Source organism: Mustela nigripes, chromosome 10 (genome assembly GCF_022355385.1).
Source record: "Mustela nigripes isolate SB6536 chromosome 10, MUSNIG.SB6536, whole genome shotgun sequence".
Lineage (NCBI taxonomy): Eukaryota > Metazoa > Chordata > Mammalia > Carnivora > Mustelidae > Mustela > Mustela nigripes.
The window spans coordinates 66,261,457-66,277,028 of NC_081566.1; the positions used below are offsets into that span (position 1 = coordinate 66,261,457).

The window sequence follows — 15,572 nt, forward strand, 5'->3', positions numbered from 1 at the left end:
TCCTTATAAAAGCGGAGAACAAAGAAGCCGCTGGGGAAGGAAGCTTTGATCTGACCCCACCTTCCCAGTTCTAGGCCAGGCCCGGCCCAGACTGCCCTTGGGGAGGGGGAGAGATGCCCAGCTCAGGGACCCGGGCATTCTGAAACTCGGGTGCCCTCTCTCTAAAAGCCTCAGCTTTTGCCCCAGCGCCCGGCTTGGTGCTACCAGACTTGGGCCGTGCCCCAGGTGGGTGGGCTGTCAGGAGCCTGTGCCCCCTTGGTGGCACAGGAAGCCGGCTCAGGAGGTGGGAGAGGGTCCAAGCGCCACAGATGCTGCTGGCACCCACCTCACAGGGCCCAGAGGGGCACCCCCGGCGGCCTGGAGTGGACGGCCTGCGCGCAGCTGGCACGGAGGGCGGGCCAAGTGAAGCCAGAGCAGAGGCCACAGGGAGTCCTGGTGTCAAGGAAGGACCCAGAGGGTGGGGCGGGGGGACAGCAACCGAAAGTCAGGTGGTTTATTGAGGGCTTGGTCCAGACACTTATAAAAATACAAACTGGCATGATATTCAACCTCATAGCAAGTCCGTCTTCACAGAAGACAAATGAGTGACCACCTGGGGAGGGGAGAACGCTGCCCGAGGGAAGAGGCCCCCAGGGCGCCGGGCACAGATGGCAGGCGGCAGGCGGGCTGGCCACGACCTCCTCCTTGCCCTGATCTGGCAATCCACCCGTCCCCAGGTCTTCGGTTTTGGCCCCAAAAGACTCAAGGATTCAGCCCCACCAAATCCCAGTCTTTCTGGGGGGGACAGGATGAGAACATCAAAGCAGCTGAGAGCCCGCGTTTGTCCTGCTTGGGGCTCCAGGGCGCCAGGGGCCGTGTGCAGCACCCCCTTGGCAACTCTTCAGCCTGTGGGAAGGGGCCAGCCCCTGGAAGGGTCACCACAGACCCTCCGACCTCCCCATCACTCTTCCATTGGTCTGTCTGGTGGGATGCTCCAGCGGCAGGGGTGTAGCAGGACGGGTCTGCTTGGCTCAGAAAACTCGCAAGAGACGCAGAATCGGAAGCAGCAACAGCAGCAAGAGACAGAGGGGGCTGAGAGCGTCTCCTCCTTGCCACCCTGAGGTGCCGCTCTCTCCGGGGCTGCCGACAGGGTGGGCGGACTCCGACTCTGTGAGGGAGGGGCGGCGCTGAGGGACCCCCGCCTCAGCAGCCCCTTCGGGCCCTGCCCTGGACTCTTCACGCGCGGCCCGGTTCGGCAGAGGCCTTGAAGGATACCGCGCTGGAGATGCCCTTTTCTTGGCCCAGCATACAGGGCTGGAATGGAAGCTCCCAGAAAGATACAGGGGGAGCAGAAGCCATAGCTAAAGGCCCCTCCTGGACCCCTCAGGGTCTGATGCTCCGAGTCTCTCCCCGAGGCCTCCCTCACTCCAAGGGCCCCACACCCGCCAGAAGGGCTGCTCCCTGCACCGCAAGCCACTTACTGCTCTCCCGGCAGCAGACGGACACCTGGAGCCTCAAGCACTTGCCAGAACTGTCCGGAGCCGGAACGGCTGGGTGGTGGGGGGTCGAGAGGAAGAAGTCAGCACCGGCTGGTTTCCTCGCCGCAGACCCCTCCGGACCCTTCCGACTCCTCTTCTCTGCTTCCCTGGAAAGCCTCCCCTTCCTTCCGGGCCACACCCTGGTGCCAGGCCTCGGCCGGGCCCCACATCGTGTCCCCGGGCTCCTCTTGCTTTCTCCTCCTCTCCGCACACTCTCCTAGACGGCCCCTACTCAGGATTACACTTGGGTCCCCCCATCTTCCCTCCCAGGCCCCTCCTTTCCCCCCACCTCAGGTTCTCCACCTGGACCTGTGGCAGGGGTAGGACGCCCCCTTCCTCCCCCGCCGCCCCCCAGACAGCCGGGGAGCCCCCCTCACTCACAGATGTAATAGTAGGTTTCTCCGGGCAGGAACTCGAAGCCAAGGGAGAAGGGTGTAAAGCGCTGAATCTTCTCAGAGAACCGAACAGGGCCAAAGGGAGCGAAGGGGAGGGCGCACTCCCAGCGCTTGAAGGCGCCCGGGCCCTGGGCCTGGCAGGCCTCATAGCCTGCGCGGTCCACCATGTATAAAGCAAAGGTCTCGGGGCCGTCAGGGGGCCCTGGCCCCTCGTAGTGCGGGCAGAAGATGTCTAGGTAATCGTTGAGGTCCAGCTCCACCACGGCGTCTCCTCCAAGAAGCCTGCGGGCGGAAGGCCAGCGTGGGCCGAAGGCACGTGGTACCGCTCACAGGGGCCGGGAGGGTCCCAGGGGCCAGGGCTGGCCTCTCCCCCAGCCACTGGGGAGGGAGCAGCTCGGCAAGGCCGGAGTCTCTCAGCCTGACAGCTCCGAAGAGACAGAGTCAGGAAACAGGTGGGAGAGGGGAAGGGGGCCGAACTGACCACAGGGGCCATGACCGTGCGGCTCAAGTCCGAGCCGGCCACTCTGCGCGCCTAAGCGCAGGCTGGAGCTGTGACCCGTGCACCAGCCCCGGGCCCGATGCAGGGCCTGGCCCAGCCCCGTGGACTCGGTGAGTATCAGGTGTGTGGCTGCTGGGAAGACGCTGGGGCACAGAGGTGAGGGGTACAAATCTGGGCCCGCAGCACAGTTACGGCCGCAGAGATGGCCGCCAGCAACAGAATCTGCGTCAGACAGGCCGAGAGAGGAAGACTGCCTTCTGGATCTCAGTGCGACACCGAGAAGGCCACAGTAGAAGGAAGGAAGGGGGGTAGGGAGTAGATGGGGGGAGGCCCCTCCAGATATCAGCTCACCTTTGGCCCACTCAGGACTCCCTTCACTACCTCTTGGGAGCTGCCTGTGGGGGCCGGGACAGGAGAGAGGGCCCAGGGCAGGCTGTCGGACAGCACTCTACACCGGATGAAAGGCCTCTAACTGTCCGTCATTGGGTGGTCTAAGGACCAGCTGCGTCTGGGGGCTAGTCAGAAATGCTGATTCCTGGGCTCAGCTGGGATCGACCGAACCCAGGCGGAGCCTCGCTGTGATTTGCTGCACAGCATCTTCCACGCCTGGGCAAGTGTCCTGCTCGCAGGCTCAACAGATATCTGCAGACTGGATGGCCGAGCCAGAAACCTCAGGGTTGGGGGCTAGGAAGCTGCATTTCTAACAAGTTCTCCGAGTGATTCAGAGGCACTGGTCTGGAACAGAGAGAGGGCTTTGGAACTAGGAGGACAATAGCTCTTATCACGTGGTGCCGGCGTCCCAAGGACCTGTCCTGATACCCGCCCTCCCCGGGGGGTCTCTGGGCTCCCAGAGGCCGGAGCAGAGGTCTCATCTGTCTGTAGCCAGGATCCTAGCACACGTCCTGCGTAACAACTGTTGGGGAGTGAACAAATGAACAGAGTCACAGATTGTCTCAAGTAGAAAATCAGAAAGGCAAACAGATGGAGAAAGCAGACAGACAGGGAGAACTGGGGAGGAAAATGAAAACAGTCAAAAAATACTGAGGTTCAAAGGCTGGGGAGAAAGAGAATAATTTGTATCTGCACAGCCTGCACTCCTTTCGCACACGTGACCTCCCTCAGCCCGCCTGATTTCCCAGGGTGCCAGGTGTTATTAGCCCATTTTACAGATGAGATAACTGAGGTTAGGGAGTCAAACGACTTGCCCGAAGGTGATTCCGCTGGAAGGGCAGGGCCGAGACTGGACAGAAATAGAAGGGCCCAGAATGACGGAGATCAACGCAGAGATAGCGAACGAGCGCAGGAGGCCAAGGCAGCAGGAGAGCAAACCTCGCTCTTTCGCCGGAGCGAAGCCCCTTCCCTCGCTCTCCAGAACGCCCGCCCCAGCTCGGGCCGGAGGTGTGGGGGGGGGGGTCACAGCCGCCGGGAAGGGAGAAGCGAGGGGGCGGGGCTCGGAGCGCCGGCCTGGGGGCCCCCCGGCACCCGGCTCCGAGATCCCACCGCCCGCCTCCGGAGCTGGGGTCCTCCGCCCGCCCCCCAACACGTGCGGGCGGGGGGAGCCCCGGGCGCGCCTCGCCCCTCCCCTCCCCCTCCCCCGCCGGCTCAAACAAAGGAGCCCCGGCGCGCGGCCGGGCGCAGGCGGCGCCGCGCACAGAGCGAGAGTGGGGCGCGCGCCCAGCGCGGGAGCGCGCAGGCCCGGGCCGCCGTCCCCGGGTTCGGCCCGACTACCTGGGGTTACTGGAGTTCCAGTAGACGGCGTGGCGGAGGCCGGAGCCCCCTCGCAGCGGGGAGCTGAGGAGCGCGGCCCAGAGGACAGTCCGCAGCAGGGGCAGCAGCCGCATCGCCCCCGGGGTCCGCTCTGGTCTGGTCCGGCCGGTCCCGGCCCGCTTCGCTGCCGCGGCGAGAAAGGTACAAAGTGGAGGTGGGGGGGTGGGGGGGGTGCGGAACTGGGGGTGGGGCGCCGAGACTCGCAGGCCACGCCCCCGGTAACTTTCCACCAATGGGGGCGCGCCCCCGCCTCTCCCCTCGGAGCCGACTCCTGTTAACCCTCTGTGCGCCGAGGCGCACGTCAGGCTCGCCACGCTCCCCCCGGGGCTGCCCCGCGTCGCGAGGGGGCGGCACGGGCGGCGCAGTCCACTGTCTGGGAGTCCGTCTCGGGGGAGGTCGCGTCTTGCGCGTCCGCGCTAGTACCGGGCAGGCAGGAGGCCTTATTACTTGAGACTGGAAGATTGAAACCGGGGCTCACTGCCTTCGGCCATTAAGAGGAAGAGGTGCGGCGCGGCGAGGGTCCGCGGAGCCCGTCCCGCGCCACCTTAGCTTATCGCCCCTTTTGCCCACCCAGGGATAGCGCGAGTGGAAGGGACAGATCGCCTCCAGGGATCCCCCCACCCCTTACGGAGCCTCAGTGGTGAGCTCGTGCCCACCTGGGGGCCGGCGCCTGCCCCTTTCCGCCCCGCACCTTCTCTCCGGGCTGGGGGCCCACGCGGCCCCATTCCCGAAGTCGAAGTGATGAGGTGTTTGCGGCCGGTACAAAGCACCTTTGTTCCCAAGCCCTCAGGTGGGGCAGGGGAGGGGGCGGAGGCAGGTGCACGGCCTTGGGATCGTGGGAGCCGCCGCCCCGCTCCGCCCCGGCTCCGGGGCTCCGTGAACACCAGCCGGATCCACTTTCCCAGCCACCGGCCAGAGGGTGGGGACGGCGCGTCCGGCAGCTGGGCCGGCTGGGGGGAGGGGGGCGCCGCCTCTGGGGGCCGCGCACAAGGGGGCGAGGACTTGGCGACCGGGGGGTGGCACGGGGTTTGACAGCGCCCTGGGGTACTGGGTTGCGCAGTCGTCCCGGACGGGGCAGAAACCGGCCGCGAGCGTCCCGCGCACACACGCGCGGACGCGGCCTGGGACCCTCGCCCGAGGCGGCAGCGCCTCCTGGCGGCCACACCTGGAACCGCAGCGGGGCGACGCGGCCGGCCCGGAGTGGACAAAGTCCAAGCGCGCTCCCCAGACGTCGCGTTTATTGCACCCGAACAGGGACAGGCTGTGCGCGCCTCCGTCGGCTCCGTCCGGCGCCCGCTCCCTCCCGCCCCAGCTCCAGCTGCGCGCGCGGGTCCCGAGCGTGCTGCCCCGCGGCGCGTGGGGGTGCCCAGGGTCTTCAGGTGCCTGCTCCGCCGTGTCCAGCCTCTGGCTCCTTCCGTCATCGTGGGGGACTCCAGGGGCCAGTTTGCCTCTCGAAGTCCTAAGTCCGGGTGGCGGGCAACCTCAGCAGAGGTCAGAGGTAGAGCGAGGACGCTGCTGGGGGCGGCGGCGCCGGCCTGGGGTGCGGGAAATGGAGAAAAAGTTCAGAGGTTCCCTTTCCCCAGACCGCCGGTGCTGTGCAGGCGTCCCCCGCACCCCTCCTCGCCTACCTGGACGGTACCACTAGGGGCGGGACTCCAGCTCCTGGGCCGGGCAGGTCACCCGAAGGGCGCTGGCCCTGGGGGTTGGCAGGCAGTGGCTTCCTCGGGGGTGGGGGCTTGGCAGGCCCCTGAGAGTGAGAGAGAACACGCGATCTGGCTTGGGAGGGGGTGTCGTGTTGCCCACCACTGTTGCCCACTGGGAGCACCAGTCTGTGGGGCTGGCCCCAGAGGTCACCTTTGTTCCGAACCAACTTGTCACCTTTAACGGACACCAGGGTACGGGCCCTCAGGTTCAGAGGGGGCATCTCACCATCTCACTTTTAGCAGCACAGCCCTGGGAGGGGGAGAGGCTGCGCCCTTCTCGCCCCACACTGTTACCTTCTGGCGCCTCACCGCTGGGTCAGCGGGCAGAGGGCGGGTGGGGGGATTGGGCCGGTCAGCCAGCTCAGCCTGGACAGAGAGAGGGGCAGCGCTGTGGGAGCACAGCCGGGGGCACAGGGGCGTGCAGTGGTTTTCTCCGGGGGGTTCAGTTCAACATGCAAAGTCAGCCGGGGGCAAGCGAGGATGGGGACATGCGCAGCGCAGGAAGGCGGGGGGGGGGGGGGGGGGGGGGGTCACAGTGGCCCCTGGCCGGCTGCAGTCCTGCCACTGACCAGCAGGTGGTGGTAGAAACCAAGGCAGGAGGCTCACACTTTGCTGCCGCAGGGCGGGGATCAGAGTGTCAGGAGGCCGAGGGGCACCCCAGCCCCGACCGAAGAGCGCCACCGGCAGGGAACAGGGGTGAGGACTGCAACGGGGCACCAAGCCTCCCACCGCCACTGGGCCAGGGCGGGACCTGGTCTGGATTTACCTGGAGTCTCTTGGGCACAGGGTCAGGAGGCAGCGGCCTGGAAGGGGGTGCCGGGAAGCCAAGAACACTAGGCTGCCGAGAGAGCGGGCGGGGCGGACAGGCGGGACGGGGTGGGGGGCGGCGGGAGCACAGAGACAGGTGCGGGCAGAGAGCAGTTAGTGCGGGGAGCGGCAGCCAGGGCGGGGCCGGGGCGGGGCTGTGTGCGCCGGCGGTTACTCAGTTGCAGGCACAGAGAAGGGGTGACGAGTGGTGGGGGGAGCATGCGGGTCACCTGCGCCCGCACCCCCGTCATCAGCTCCAGGGGCTCAGGGGGCACTCGCTGGCCCTGCCACACGTGCTGACCGAGGCCTCATCAGGTCGTGGCCCCTTGAGGCCGTTTCTGGGCACCGCCCCCGTGGTCCTCCAAGGTCCCCTTCTGGGAGCACCAGGAACCCACCTCTCATGGCCACCAGCATGGCCACAGCTCAAAAAGCTCAGCAGCCCCTCCTCCGGGTGACTGTCCCTCCCCACTAACGCTGCTGGGCCTGCGAGGGAAGGCTGGCTCTGGCTCCACTGACAGACTCTCGGGCAAGAGGAGCCTTTCTCTGAGTCTACGGCCTTCCATACCCCCACCCCAGGGCCCACGCTGGGTGCCTGGGGAGGTGGGGCCGCTCTCCTCTGGCGTCCATACTTACCTTGGTCCCTGGCATCAGCAGGACCCTCTGCGGGGGCTCTGGGCATTCGGGGGGACCAGACTGGGCTGCCCTGAACACGGAGAAAGGCGAGGAGGGAGAGGGCCCAGACTCAGACCAGCTCTCCCTCCCCACGTGGCCCTTGAGTGCGGCTGACCCTTGGCAGGCCTGGGCAGAGCGGTTTGAGGGTAGCTGAGGCCCAGTCAGAAGTTGGGGAGGCAGCTCATGAGCCTGGGGGAGTGCCCCATCTACTCGACACAGGGCTGCTGGGCAGACGTGGACCCGGCCTCCCGCTGCCCTCGGGTGGGTCTGGGTGCGAGGTGAGGGGTAACGGGGCCCACAGGGGGAGCGAGGTGTGCACACCAGGGGTCAGGGCCCGGCGCCAGGCGCTGCGGAGGGCCTGGGGTCAGGGAGGCCGATACCTGTACTGGCAGGTGGGCCCTTTGAGCTGACACAGCCGCTGTCGCAGGCGGGCGCGGTGCCGGTAGCTGGCCCCCAGCAGCGTCAGGACCGCCAACAGCAGGAGGCTGAGAGGCAGCCCCGTGGTCAGGGCGCTGGTTGCTGCGGGGCGAGGGCCGGTGTGAGCGCGGGCCGGGCGAAGAAGGGGTGGGGGGAACGGAGGTGGGGCGCTCAGAGGACCGGAAGGGGTCAGAGAAGGAGCGCCGGTGAAGGGTAAGCCACGTTGCCCTCCTCGCGGCCCGGCCCGCCGCCCCCCGCTACCTCTGATGCGGTTGGCACAGTCCGGGGGAGCCCAGCCCTCCTCACAGTGGCAGTGTCCTCTGCTGCCACAGACCTGGGGGGCAGAGGTTGAGCAATGAGGGACCCTACGTGCTGGGGCCGTGTTTCCCTGTCCCTAGCCTTTCAGGGTCTCTTCTCTGTCTGAGGTGGGAAGGTATGCCAGCTGATGGGGCCAGACAGGGAGCCTGTGGCCTTGCTCGAGGACATGACCTCGAACCCACCGCCAGCGCCTTCACCAGGCACGGGGCTAGACCCTCTCACACTCATCTACCGGACCCCAGGATGCCCCACTGGGTGGCCGAGGGAACTGAGCTCAGAGGGGTTAGTAACGGGCCTCAGGTTGCACAGCTGGGAGGAAGCAGGACAGATTAGGGGTGTGTGTGCCAAGCCTGGCACCGTCTGCCCCCTTCCGTGCCTGTCGTGCCCGCTCACCCCGTGTCCGTGGCATTTGCCTCGACATTCCTGGGTTCGCAGGACATCCACAGGCTGGCATTGGCCATCCATGCATACCTGCCCAAGGATGCAGTGGGAAAGCCAAGGTCAGAACCTCTGCCAGCCCTGAGAGGCCACACCTACTCTTACAGATCGAGACACTGAGGCTTGCGGCAGGACAGGCCGCCGCACGGTCGGCAGCACGCGTCTGACCCCCGAGAGTCCGTGCCTCCCCCACAGGCGGACCCCGGGGTCTGGGCACGGCTCATATAGACCCTCCCCTCTGGTCGTGCCCAACGGGACCGCTCACCAGGCCAGGCCCGCAGGCAGTGCCCGGCAGACTCAGGAGGGGCTGGGCCACGTCGTCACCCAGGTCCAGGTGGACCCAGCGGCAGTTCACACTCGGCTGGGTCCCGCTGGCTTCCAGCACCTCCCAGCGCAGATCCCGAGCGGTGCCCAGCAGAGGCCGGGCCTGCCCCCCCTGGCACTGGAGCTGCCCGCAGACGGCGTCTCTGAGGTAGGGCAGAGGGTACCGGGTCAGGCCAAGGCTCCCCCGCCCCCAGAGGGGAACCCAGCTGCCTCACTTACTTTGGGGCGCAGGACACGTAGCTGCCATTAGCGCTGCGCCCACAGCTCCCGAAGGCGTCCCCCCGAGTATTGGCAGCAAGGAGGCAAGGCGGCGGGGCGGGCTGGGCCCCGGGGCCCCAGAGAGCCTGGCACTGCTGGGCATAGGAGGCACAACGGCCCTGCACACACACAGCCTCGCCCCCTGCACACGGCTCGCCGTCTCCGAGGCTGGCATCGGGAGGGCACTGGGCACTGTCTCCCGCGCAGAACTCTGGTAAGTCACAGTCCCCTCTGGTAGGGCGGCACTGCCAGCCAGCCGGGCGCAGCTGCGGGGGCGAGAGAGTGTGCGTGTGGCCGCCGGTGGGTCCCACCAGGCCCCCGGGAGCCGGGACCCCCTTTCCACCCCGACCCCGGACAGGTGGGCTGTGGGTGGAGGGCGGGTCCCGTGTGTGCCTACCTGGCAGTTGTGACAGCAGAGCCCATCGGATGCACACTGTGCCCCCGGCCTCAGCTGGCAGGTGAAGTGGTCACAGCAGGGGTCACTGCAGTCCTGAGGGCGGCGGAACCACGGTCAGAGCAGACCGGGCGAGAGCCCACCCCTGCCCTCGGAGGACACACATGAGCTGCAGCTGGAGGCTGACACTGCTGTCCCCGTGGAGAGGGGACGGCGGGGCAGCGAGCCAGGGCGAGGGCTCAGGCTTTGGGGGAGGCGCTCACATCCGGGAAGCCACAGTCACACTGCTCGCCGGGCTCCACGAGCTTGTTCCCGCAGATGGTGGCCAGAGAGGGCAGGCCGGGCAGCCGTTCAAGGAGGCAGCTGCCCATCCCTTCCAGAAGGGCTTTCTCCAGGGCCTGCCGGCTGCAGTTGCTGAAGTTCAGGCCTGGCAGGAAGCTGGGGAGGGTGGCAAGAAAGGTGGGGGCTGCAGGGTGGCCTCAGGCCCTGACCCTCCCCTGCCCCGCCCCCACTGCTGCAGGGACTCACTCCGTGGAGGCCTCCATGATGCAGCTCTTGGCAGGGGCCGGCCCTGGGCAGGGGCAGCTGCTCCCCGGCAAGTCGTGGTCCAGGCCCAGGCTGTGGCCCAACTCGTGCGCTATAGAGGAGGCGACCCCCAGGACGCTGGTGGAATGGTCCTGGCGTTGGGGAGGGGATACCCCAGGTCCAGCAGCAGCCTGAGTGCTCCTGTTCTCTCCTCCTCTGACCTCCGGGCCCTCAGCACTGCCTCCTTCCTCAACTGTTGGCCATGGGAGGGGGCCACAGGGGGGGTGCCACGGGAGGGGGGCCACCACAGCAGTGGCCACATCATCCAGCCCTGCCCCCATACCCCCAGCTCTGGGGTTGGCCACTCTGTAGGGGCTTCGGTGACTCCGCGGCCCTCTAACTGGGTGGCCCTGACTTGGAAGTAGGGGGGAGACCTGAGAACGCTCACCATGCTCACCCCCCCCGAGAAGGCAGGAGAACAGATGGAGTTCTGAATGGCCATGCCCACCGTGGGCCCGGAGAATGAAGCAGCACTGTGGGGTCATGAGGTCAGAGGTCAGGCCCAAGGCCAGGGGGCCGGAGCCTCAGGGCCTCAGACGGGAGTGGGGTGTGACACCAGCCAGGGCAGGGCCCGCGGGGGCTTACGTCACCAGCTGGGCACTGTCGTGGGGCAGGCGAGGGAGCAGGTCCCTCCCACGCCATCGGAGGAACCTGTGTAGCGTGAGCCCCGGGTCCCGGCTTATCTCCACCAGGTCGCGCTGGGTCCAGGCCTCCAGGCCCACGAGCGCCACCCGCACGTTCAGGGGCCGGAAGAACTGAAAGACCCGGGGCTCAGGAGAGGGGCTCCGACGGCCAGAGGGCCCCAGGGTGCAGCCTCGCCCAGCACTCACGGTGTCCAGGAGGAGGGTCACTTTCAGCATGCGGTCCAGCAGGTGCTGGGGGTCTGGGTACCTCTGGACCTGGGGGCCAGAGACGTGAGCAGGAAAAGCCGCAGCAGGTGGCGGAGGGGTGGGGAGGGCGTGCCGGGGCCCCCTGCTCACCTCCGAATGATCGGCCACGATCACCAGCTCGATGGTCTTGGTCTCTGTCAGCACGTCCCGCCTCCGCTGTGGGCAAGAAGGGGGGGCAGCGGGCTCACCGCGGCTCTCGGCCAGCAGCCCACAGGGCCCGCTCCCACCCTGGGCGGCCGAACGGAGGAGAGCAAGGAGCCCATTTCACGGATGCACCACGGGGCGCCTGCGGACCCATGAGGAGGCCACGCAGCTGGGAGCAGAGCCTTGCTTTCCTGGCTCCACATTCAGTGCCTTTTCCAAATTAAAAAGAAAATAATAGGGACGCCTGGGGGGCTCAGTTGGTTAAGCGGCTGCCTTCGGCTCAGGTCATGATCCCAGCGTCCTGGGATCGAGTCCCACATCGGGCTCCTTGCTCAGCGGGGAGCCTGCTTCTCCCTCTGCCTCTGCCTGCCTCTCTGTCTGCCTGTGCTCGCTCTCTCCCCCCCCCTCTCTCTCTGATAAATAAATAACATCTTAAAAAAAAAAAAAAGAAAAGAAAAGAAGAGAGGCGCCTGGCTAACTTAGTGGAACCTGGGACTCTTGGTCTCGGGGTCATGAGTTCGAGCCCCACAGTGGCTGTAGAGATTAAAAAATAAAAAAATAAGTCACAGGCAACGCCGTCCTGCATGCGTCAGGCCCCAGGCCCGGTTCCAAGCACTGTGCGCAGGACAGATAATTCAGTTAACCCTAACCCTAACCCTGAGAGGTGAGTCGTTTTATTATCCCTGGGTGGTGGTTGGTTTGTTTTTTTTATGAGATTTTATTTATTGGAGACAGAGACAGAGAGCAAGAGAGCACAAGCAGGGGAAGGGACAGAGGGAGAGGGAGAAGCAGGCTCCCCGCCAGGGCTCGATCCCAGGACCTTCAGATCAGGACCTGAGCCAAAGGCGGACACTTCGCTGACTGAACCCCCCAGGTGCTCCGGTTGTCTCCGTTTTATAAATCAGGAGATCGGATTCATATTGCTCGATGGCTGGTAACTGTATTGCCTGTGGCCAAGTGAGAGTCCCTGCCTTGGGGATCTCAAGACTGGGGGAGGGAGTTTGGGGCAGGGACCGGCATGTGAATGGCGGCTCTATCACTCATAGTGGAATGACCCTGGGCAAGTCACTAACCTCTCCAGGCTTGTTTTCTCCCTCCAACAGAGCCACGGATCTAGCCCATACCTCCCAGCATTGCTGGGAAGAGGAAAGGATTATGTTCACACAAGGGTGTGGATTGTGGCTGCCTAGGAGGTCCTGGAAACACAGGGCTCTGAGGCTCTGGGGCCTGGTCCCCTGGAGCCCAGCAGATTATCCTCACCCGCTGAGCGTGGCTGTGGCTTTGTCCCCAGGGCCGCTCCGGGGGGACCTGCATGGGCGCGGGCGCTCGCCGGCTCAGGGCACAAGTGTGGCCTGGCAGGAAGAGGTCTTGGATCCGGGAGATATTCGGGGGCGCCCGAAGGTCCCCAGGCTCCAGGTCTAGGGTGTAGCTTCTCTCCGGGGACAGCATCACCAAACCCCTGGGAAGACCCAACAAGTCAGAAGGCCTCCCAACTGCCAGCCTCGCGCACCCTCACTGCCCCCACCCCCACAGGATGTGCCCTCAGTACCTCAGCCCAGAGCAGGTGCAGACAGAGACCCAGGAGCCCGCATGGCCCCTCACGGCCCCCTGGTAGCAGCAGTTTCCCTACAGCAGAGAAACAGCGGTGCTGAAGGCCAAGAGGTTGGCCTGTTGGTGACGACAGGCTGTCCTCTAGGGATGGCACCCTTGGGGGGCCCCTGCCTTCCTCCTGCAGGCCACAAACAGGGCACAGGACTCACCAGACTGTGGCCCACACCAACCACACGGGTGCCATCAGGCTGGTACCACGTCAGGCTCGGGCGGCCTGGGACTAGCTCTCTGGGAAGAGAAAGCAGGGCGGTGACTGTCGCCTTCCTGTGGGCATGGCAACAGCCTGAGGCCTGGACATGGTAGAGCAGTGGAGGGGTTCCCCCAGAGTCAGCAGAGTGTTGTGGTTGGGTCCCAAACTGCCCAGCTATTGCGTTCTAATCTGGTTTTGACCACATCTGAGCTGTGTGACCTTGGGCAAACTACTTAGCCTCTCTGGGCCTTGGCGTCTGCATATATAATGTGAGGACAGTACTGAACGGTGCCTGCCGCGCGGGCTGTCACGAGGGTGGGTCATGAGTACAGTACTGGTGCTGTACGGCCGGCTATGCTACCCGCATGGGTAACGTCATGCCGCGTGTTTACCTGTCCCGTAGGAGCTCCAGAACGTGCTTCTCCCCATCCAGTTCCAGCGGGATCTGCAAGACCTCAGGCAGCTGGGTCTGTGGCCATACAGGGCCAGTCACCTCCCCGCCCTGCCCCAAACTCCAATTCTCTCTACCCAGAAGCCTTCAGGTCCTTCGGAGAGCACCAACTATTAGATCATGGGTGGGGGTGGGGGCGTCCCGAGGGAGGGGCCAGGAAGCCCTGCCCGGCTTGGGGCATTGTTCTGGGGGGTTGTGTGGGGAGGTCAAGGAAGGTATCTGAGCCGCCCCTTCTCGGCTTCCTGCCCAGAGAGGAAGCATCATGGAAGACCCGGCATGGGCCCCAGCCCTTCCTCTGACTCAGCTCTGGAATTGGGGAAGGGGGGTGTTTGGTGAGGCCCTGACCTTCTCGGAGCCGCCCCCCCCCCCCGCCTCCCCTGGGGAGAAAACGGACAGAATGAGACCAAGAAGGCCAGCCTGGCCTTGGGACATCCCCACGGAGACCGGTGGCTGGGTGGGGGCAGAGGCTGGCAGATGTGGTGGCAGATGTGGAGGGCATGGGTGAAGCCAGGTGCTGGTGTGCGGCAGGAGGGCGGCCTGCCCCGGGATGGCCCCGGTCCTCAGCCGCACTTTGCTCTGTGGGGTGACGGGGGTGTACGTCTTCATTCGAGGGGAGAGGGAGGCTCACCTCTGCAAGGCTGAGTGTGGGGGTGTCTGGAGGGATCCGGGGCTCCAAGGGTCTGCCCAGGGCTCTCTCTGGCCTTGCCTGCTGCTTCTCAATGTCACCTGCAGGGCCCCCAGGACACCCCGAGGGGATGCTGAGAGAGGCCACACTAGTGCTGGGCACAGCTGGTGCCCCCTGGGCATCCAGGCCTTTCTCTGCTTGAAGGACTCCTGCATTGCATGCTGGGACTTACAGGAGAATTCTGAAGGGAAGGGTCTTCGCTTCCGCTCCCAGCTTTCATCCCAGCACCCCACCTTGCACAGCCTGCCTGCGGCTGCTCCCTGGCCCCCTCAGACCAATCTCAGGTTCTCAGGGGAGCCCCCTTTCCTAGTCCCTCGCAATCCCCCCCTAGGAACGCCCCCACTCAGGCCTGGGCAAAGCCTGTGGCCCGGTGCCCACTTGCCCTCCCCTGTCCTCACGGCCGAGCTGCCGGGAACGCCCATTTCTGGGTGCGCAGTGCGAACACCCCTCCCTAACCCCCCCCCCACGGTCAGGCACACCCGCTCACCACAGCCCAGCCTCCTCCCCAGCACCCCTGTCCCCACAATGGCTCTCTCTCTCCTCCGGCCAGCCCACTGCGCCTGCCCTCCCAGCCCCTGGCCCGAGACCGCGGCGGGAAGTGAAAGTCCCGAGAAGGAGTTGGTGTCAGCCTCTTTCCCGGCCAAGTCTCCCCTCCCCTGGCTCCTCCCGCGCTCCCGCCCGCTCGCTCCGCCGGGTTTCTGGTGGCATCAGCATCCGAGTGAGGGGTGCGTTGGCTGCTCAGGCCCAGGGATGGGCGTCCAGGAAGAATCCTCTCCCCGACTCGGCGCTCTGGCGGGTGCAATGGCCCGCTAGGCCCCAGAGGAGCGAAGACGTCAGTCCTGGGGAGCCACGACCCTGTCCCACCATCCCGAGGGGGCGCTGGGCCAGGGCCTTCGGTGCCGGGCACCGGAGCCTGGAAGTGTCCGCGGGGACTGAGCAGAGGATGACCGCGCAGCAGGGGGCCCGGCATCCCCCTCCTGCTCTCTCCACTCCCCCACCCAGTCGCCCAGTCGCAGGGCGCTCAGGCCCGGACAGCAGAGAGGGCGGGCCGCGCTCCGCTCCGGGGTCTCCGCCCGTCTCCAGCCGAACCCAGGGCCTCCCGACCTCCCTGCGCCTCCTCCCATTCCGTCGCCCCCGCCCACGGCGGGCCGGGCACTCACCGACATCGGGGAGCGGCCGGGAGGACAGAGGGCTGCCAGCGCCCAGGAGCCCCAGGGCCCAGAGCAGCGCCAGCCGCATGGCAGCGGCGCCCCGGGCCGGCCGAGGGCAGCAGGTGCTGGGCCGCGCGCCGAGGAGCCGCGGCCGCCGGGTCTGCCTGGCGCACCCCGCCGCGCGGCGCAGCCACCAGGCCCCGCCCCGTCCCGCCCCGTCCCGCCCCCGCCCCGCGGCTCCGGGCCAGGCCCCGCCCCCAGGGAGGCCGCGGCCCCGCCCCCGGAGGGCCCGGCCCCGCCCGCGGACAGCCCGCGTCGCTCGCCCCCGCCGCCTCCCCGCTGCCGCGCGCGGAGGG

At 66.5% G+C, this 15,572-nt stretch overlaps 2 protein-coding genes across 10 annotated transcripts; both read right to left on the reverse strand.

Annotated features, from left to right (window-relative positions):
* Positions 1–469: 469 nt before the first annotated feature.
* EFNA4 (ephrin A4) lies at positions 470–5,599 on the reverse strand. 2 transcript variants are annotated; one of them, XM_059413811.1, is made up of 5 exons: positions 4,870–4,888; positions 4,140–4,302; positions 1,899–2,194; positions 1,461–1,529; positions 470–1,147 (listed from the first exon to the last, which is right to left on the reverse strand). In XM_059413811.1, exons 2-5 carry the CDS (start codon positions 4,250–4,252, stop codon positions 1,011–1,013), a joined length of 615 nt encoding a protein of 204 aa, XP_059269794.1. In that variant the 5' UTR covers positions 4,253–4,302; positions 4,870–4,888; the 3' UTR covers positions 470–1,010. The 2 variants fall into 2 exon arrangements, with proteins under 2 accessions (XP_059269794.1, XP_059269795.1); XM_059413812.1 differs by lacking the exons at positions 470–1,147; positions 1,461–1,529; positions 1,899–2,194; positions 4,140–4,302 and adding an exon at positions 4,317–4,631 and having other exon boundaries at positions 4,870–5,599.
* On the reverse strand, positions 5,577–15,365 carry ADAM15 (ADAM metallopeptidase domain 15). 8 transcript variants are annotated; one of them, XM_059413803.1, is made up of 23 exons: positions 15,226–15,364; positions 14,009–14,106; positions 13,322–13,398; positions 12,889–12,967; positions 12,678–12,754; positions 12,389–12,587; positions 11,075–11,140; positions 10,925–10,993; positions 10,680–10,849; positions 10,483–10,567; positions 10,038–10,186; positions 9,773–9,947; positions 9,513–9,605; positions 9,077–9,381; positions 8,799–9,000; positions 8,489–8,566; positions 8,039–8,111; positions 7,741–7,879; positions 7,322–7,391; positions 6,648–6,719; positions 6,176–6,247; positions 5,807–5,925; positions 5,577–5,713 (listed from the first exon to the last, which is right to left on the reverse strand). In XM_059413803.1, the coding sequence occupies exons 1-23, from the start codon at positions 15,302–15,304 to the stop codon at positions 5,671–5,673; spliced, it is 2,589 nt and encodes an 862-aa protein (XP_059269786.1). In that variant the 5' UTR covers positions 15,305–15,364; the 3' UTR covers positions 5,577–5,670. The 8 variants fall into 8 exon arrangements, with proteins under 8 accessions (XP_059269786.1, XP_059269792.1, XP_059269791.1 ...); XM_059413805.1 differs by having other exon boundaries at positions 5,624–5,713; positions 6,108–6,247; positions 13,322–13,374; positions 15,226–15,365; XM_059413802.1 differs by having other exon boundaries at positions 5,624–5,713; positions 6,108–6,247; positions 15,226–15,365.
* Between the last annotated feature and the right edge of the window lie 207 nt (positions 15,366–15,572).